Source organism: Bison bison, unplaced genomic scaffold (genome assembly GCF_000754665.1).
Source record: "Bison bison bison isolate TAMUID 2011002044 unplaced genomic scaffold, Bison_UMD1.0 scf7180017863978, whole genome shotgun sequence".
Classification (NCBI taxonomy): domain Eukaryota; kingdom Metazoa; phylum Chordata; class Mammalia; order Artiodactyla; family Bovidae; genus Bison; species Bison bison.
Genome location: NW_011494550.1, coordinates 477,551 through 483,304, shown reverse-complemented (window position 1 = coordinate 483,304; position 5,754 = coordinate 477,551). Strand labels below are relative to the sequence as shown.

Sequence of the window (5,754 nt, the reverse complement as noted above, 5' to 3'; positions counted from 1 at the left end):
ACGACAGAGGATAAGATGGTTGGGTGGCATCACCGACTCAATGGACATGAGTTTGGGTAAACTCCGGGAGTTGGTGATGGACAGGAAGGCCTGGCGTGCTGCAGTTCATGGGGTCACAAAGAGTCAGACACGACTGAGCGACTGAACTGAATTGACAGGAGAAAACATAGCTCTGACTATACGGACTTTTGTCAGCAAAGTGATGTCTCTGCTTCTTGACACACTGTCTAGGTTTGTCAGAGCTTTTCTTCCAAGGAGCAAGTGTCTTTTAATTTCACCGCTGCAGTCACCATCCGCAATGATTTTGGTGTCCAGGAAAATAAAATTTGTCACTATTTTGACCTTTTTCCCATCTATTTGCCATGAAGTCATGGGACTGAATGTCATGATCTTAGTTTTTTGAATGTTGAGTTTCAAGACAGCTTTTCACTCTCCTCTTTCACCTTCATCAAGAGGCTCTTTAGCTCCTCTTTGCTTTCTGCCATTAGAGTAGTATCATCTGCATATCTGAGATTGTTGATATTTCTCCTGTCAATCTTGATTCTAGCTTGTGATTCATCCAGCCTGGTATTTTGCATAATGTACTCTGTATATAAATTAAATACATAGTGTGACAGTATGCAGCCTGTTGTACTCCTTTCCCAATTTTGAACCAGTCCATTGTTCCATGTCCAGTTCTATTGCTTCTTAACCTGCATACAGGTTTTTCAAGCGTCAGGTAAGGTAGTCTGGCATTCCCATCTCTTTAAGAGTTTTCCAGTTTGTCATGATCCACCTGGTCAAAGGCTTTCATGTAGTCAATGGAGCAGAATTAGATGTTTTTCTGGAATCCTTTTGCTTTTTCTATGATCCAACGAATGTTGGCAATTTGACCTCTGGTTCCTTTGCCTTTTCTAAATCCAGCTTGTACTTCTGGAAGTTCTTGGTTCATATACTGTTGGAACCTAGCTTGAATTTTGAGCATAACCTTGCTAGCATGTGAAATGAGTGTAATTGCAAGGTAGTTTGAACAGGTCATCCTAACTGCTACTAAAAATCGGGTAGTGGAAAAGCCAAATGGAAAGCAATGCATTAACCAAGGGCACACAGAACAGAAGAGGCAGAGCTGGACCTTGAGCCCAGGTCTCCTGAATCCCAGGCATAGGGTCTTCATGTCTTGATAGTAGGGGATTCCACTCTCACTCAAGCCTGGTCTTCCCTGGGGATGGGTGTTTGGAGCACAGGACCAAAAGGCTGGGTCTCAGGGAATTCAGCCAGGTGGTTGGGATTGGGCAGGGACTCGAGTGGGAAGTCCCAGCCCTAACCTTGCTCTCTTTTGTGTCCAGGCCAAGTGGCAACGCCTGGCCTTAGAGGGCAGCACTCGTCTGGACATGTTTGAGCACATCAGCCTCATGACCCTGGACAGTCTGCAGAAATGCGTCTTCAGTTATGACAGCAATTGCCAGGAGTGAGTCTCAGTCCGGGGCCTGGGGAGCATGAGGTATAGATCCATGGGAGTAGATGGGTCAGGGAGGACTGACCAAGGTAAACAGAAGGGATCTTCTTGGAGGAAGTAGGTCAGAGCTGGACACTGAAGGACAGGGAAGGGAAAGAGAAGGAGCGATTCTTGCAGGTAGACAGAAATGTTTGATAAAGGCCATGAGGCCAGGATAAACAGAGCCTGTGTAGCTTGGGGGAGACATCTTGAGGTTGGAGGAATGGGCAGAGTTCTATCTTCAGGACATTCTGAAGCCAGACAAAGAGGATATGAACTTCATCCTGAGGTTTCCTGGGAGCCATGGAAGATGTTTGGGTACATGAGGATCTTGGTCAAAGTTGACTTGGACATATGACTGGAGAGAAGACTGATTGTTGTGTAGACACGAGATGTGAGGAGACCACAGAGGGGAGGAAGTTTGAGCTTGGTGGAGAAAATGGGGCAGATTTGGGGGAAACTGAGAAAGACATTGGCAGGCCCAGATATTGTGTGGGAGGGAGGAGAGATGAGGGTGATTCCCATGCTCTGCCCTGATGTCCAGGACATGAGGAGCTCACAGAGATGGGGGTCAGAGAGAGAAATGTGATTGAATGGGATGTGGTCCTGGGTAACTGACCAGAAGTGCTCCTGCAGTATGAGATCATGAAAGGAGGCAATAGCTTAAAACATCTGAAATCCAGAAGCACACAGCTATTGATATCTCCTATCAGGGTTCCCAAGACTCCCTATTAGGAATCGGAGTTTTTAAGAAGAGATGGCCCACAGATATACAGTACTTCTTTTTTTTGGCCATGCCATGTAGCTTGTGGGATCTTAGTTCCCCAACCGGGGATCCAACCTGTGCCCCCTGCAGTGGAAGCATTAAAGCCCTAGCCACCGGACCACCAGGGAAGTCCCACAGGACTGCTTCTTAAGGCTTTCTCTGGTCTGACCCTGTAGGAAACCCAGCGAATATATTGCCACCATCTTGGAGCTCAGTGCCCTGGTGATGAAACGAATTAAGCACATCTTCCTGCATGTGGACTTCCTGTACTACCTCACCCCCGATGGGCAGCGCTTCTACAGGGCCTGCCGCCTGGTGCACGACTTCACAGATGCCGTCATCCAGAAGAGGCGTCGTACTCTAATCAGTCAGGGTTCCCAAGAATTCCTCAAAACCAAGACTAAGGCTAAGACTTTGGACTTCATCGATGTGCTCCTGCTGGCCAAGGTAGGCTTCCTGTGTGCGTGCGTGCGTGCGTGCTAAATCACTTCAGTCATGTACAACTCTTTGTGACCCTATCGACTGTAGCCCCCAGGTTCTTCTGTCCATGGGTTTCTCCAGGCAAGAATGCTGGAGTGGGTTGCCATGCCCTCCTCCAGGGGATCTTCCCAACTCAGAAATCAATCCATGTCTCCTGCAGCTCCTGCACTGCGGGCAGATTCTTTACTGCTAAGCCACCCAGAAAGCCTCAAGGTGGGCTCCTCTGGGATTTCAATTCAAGAGGTAGACTGGATCTTGGTTTCAAAGGTCTGATTAAAGAACTTGGACTTGATCCAGAGAGTGCTAGGGAGTCATAGAGGATGCTTGAGGAAGGGAGGGGCAGATCAGAGAGAAGTTTCAGGTGTGACTGTGTAGAAGGCTTCCTGGAAGGAGTAAACAGGAGGCAGGAGACCAGGGAGGAGTCCCCTGGAGTGGAGTGGGCTATGGAGATGAAGAGGGAAGGATCCTGCTTGGATAATGGAGCTTCAGGGACAATCTCAGGTTAGGCTCAGGTGTCTTCAGAGCTGGTGTGACTCTGGGGATCTTGCTTTCTGTTCAGGATGAAGATGGGAAGGGATTGCCAGATGAAGATATCCGAGCTGAAGCTGACACCTTCATGTTTGAGGGTAAGGGTCCCAGTGTGTGGCTAGAGAATGGGCAGGGGTCTCTTCATCCCGAGGACTTGGCGGGTGCTGGATCACCCCATCTTGCCTATCCTTTCCATCTTCTTTGTGGGGAGGTGGGGAAGGGTGGCTTGGCATGGTCCACCCTTTGGTGCTGAAGTATCCCAGAGACCCAAGCCTGTTTGGCTGCCCCTCAGGCCATGACACCACAGCCAGTGGCCTCTCCTGGATCCTGTACAACCTGGCAAAGCACCCAGAATACCAGGAGCGCTGCCGGCAGGAGGTACAAGAGCTCCTGAGGGACCGCGAGCCTAAAGAGATTGAATGGTGAGTGCAAGTCCTCATGGTGTGCTCCTGAACCCTTCCCACTGTCTCTGCTCTCCAGGTAGGAACCGGGAAAGACCTTTTTTTGTTGATTCTATAATTATTGTTCAGTGGGAATAGGAGCAGAGCCCAGAGGCAGGGTCTGATACCTAGTCTGAACAGCAGGTGAAAGTTTGTAGGCCTTTGGGGCAGAAAGATCTGAGCATCCACATTAATGTCCCTACTAACTTGCTATGTCACTTTAATAGAATCAGTTTCCTTTTATGAATATCATTTTTCTCCTCTATAAATTGGGGATGGGATGGGGAATCTCTTCCCCACAGTGCTATTTGGAGTACTTTGATAATATGTGTAGAACAGATGCCACCCAATATATACTCAGTATATGAACTCTTTTCCCCCTCTCTTACTTTTCTGCCTGAAGTTGCATTTTTCCTGAAAAGACTCTAATTTCTCTCTTTTGTTCTTTTCTCTTATTCCCATGTAAGAGTCTATTCCAGGGATTTTTCTTTTAAAATTTTTTTTAAAATTTTAATTGGAGGCTAATCACTTTATAATATTGTAGTGGGTTTTGCTATACATTGACATGAATTAGCCATGGGTATACATGTCTTCCCCATCCTGAACCCCCCCACCTCTCCCTCCTCATCCAATCCCTCAGGGTCATCCCAGTGCACCAGCCCTGAGCACCTTGTCTCATGCATCGAACCTGGACTGGTGATCTGTTTCACATATTATAATATACATGTTTCAATGCTATTCTCTCAAATCATCCCACCCTCACTTTCTCCCACAGAGTCCAAAAGTCTGTTCTATACATCTGTGTCTCTTTGCTGTCTTGCATACAGGGTCATTGTTACCATCTTTCTAAATTCCATATATATATGCATTAGTATACTGTATTGGTGTTTTTCATTCTGACTTACTTCACTCTGTATAATGGGCTCCAGTTTCATCCACCTCATTAGAACTTATTCAAATGTATTCTTTTTAATGGCTGAGTAATACGCCATTGTGTATATGTACCACAGCTTTCTTATCCATTTGTCTGCTAATGGACATCTAGGTTGCTTCCACGTCTTGGCTATTATAAACAGTGCTGCGATGAACATTGGGGTACACGTGTCTCTTTCAATTCTGTTCTCCTTGGTGTGTATGCCCAGCAGTGGGATTGCTGGGTCATATGGCAGTTCTATTTCCTGTTTTTTAAGGAATCTCCACATTGTTCTCCATAGTGGCTGCACTAGTTTGCATTCCCACCAATAGGGTAAGAGGGTTCCCTTTTCTCCACACCCTCTCCAGTATTTATTGTTTGTAGACTTTTTGATAGCTGCCACTCTGACCGGTGTGAGATGGTACCTTATTGTGGTTTTGATTTGCATTTCTCTGATAATGAGTGATGCTGAGCATCTTTTCATGTGTTTGTTAGCCATCTGTATGTCTTCTTCGGAGAAATGTCTGTTCAGTTCTTTGGCCCTATTTTGATTGGGTCATTTATTTTTCTGGAATTGAGCTGTAGGAGTTGCTTGTATATTTTTGAGATTAATTGTTTTGTTAGTTGCTTCATTTGCTATTATTTTCTCCCATAATAGGCTGAAGGCTGTCTTTTCACCATGCTTATAGTTTCCTTCATTGTGCAAAAGCTTTTAAGTTTAATTAGGTCAGGAAGCAATAGTTAGAACTGGACATGGAACAACAGACTGGTTCCAAATAGGAAAAGGAGTACGTCAAGGCTGTATATTGTCACCCTGCTTATTTAACTAATATGCTGAATACATCATGAGAAACGCTGGGCTGGAAGAAGCACAAGCTGGAATCAAGATTGACGGGAGAAATATCAATAACCTCAGATATGCAGATGACACCACCCTTATGGCAGAAAGTGAAGAGGAACTAAAAAGCCTCTTGATGAAAGTCAAAGAGGAGAGTGAAAAAGTTGGCTTAAAGTTCAACATTCAGAAAACAAAGATCATGACATCTGGTCCCATCACTTCATGGGAAATAGATGGGGAAACTGTGTCAGACTTTATTTTTCTGGGCTCCAAAATCACTGCAGATGGTGATTGCAGCCATAAAATTAAAAGACG

The 5,754-nt window shown here is 45.7% G+C and overlaps 1 protein-coding gene across 1 annotated transcript in view; it reads left to right on the top strand.

Moving 5' to 3' along the window:
- Nucleotides 1-5,754, top strand: part of LOC104984303 (cytochrome P450 4F6-like) — a 31,413-nt gene that overhangs the window by 12,990 nt on the left and 12,669 nt on the right. The window contains exons 6-9 of the mRNA XM_010833980.1: nucleotides 1,326-1,447; nucleotides 2,417-2,687; nucleotides 3,280-3,346; nucleotides 3,541-3,670. Of these exons, the coding sequence (XP_010832282.1) occupies nucleotides 1,326-1,447; nucleotides 2,417-2,687; nucleotides 3,280-3,346; nucleotides 3,541-3,670 (590 nt within the window). The remainder of the gene's footprint in view (nucleotides 1-1,325; nucleotides 1,448-2,416; nucleotides 2,688-3,279; nucleotides 3,347-3,540; nucleotides 3,671-5,754) is intronic.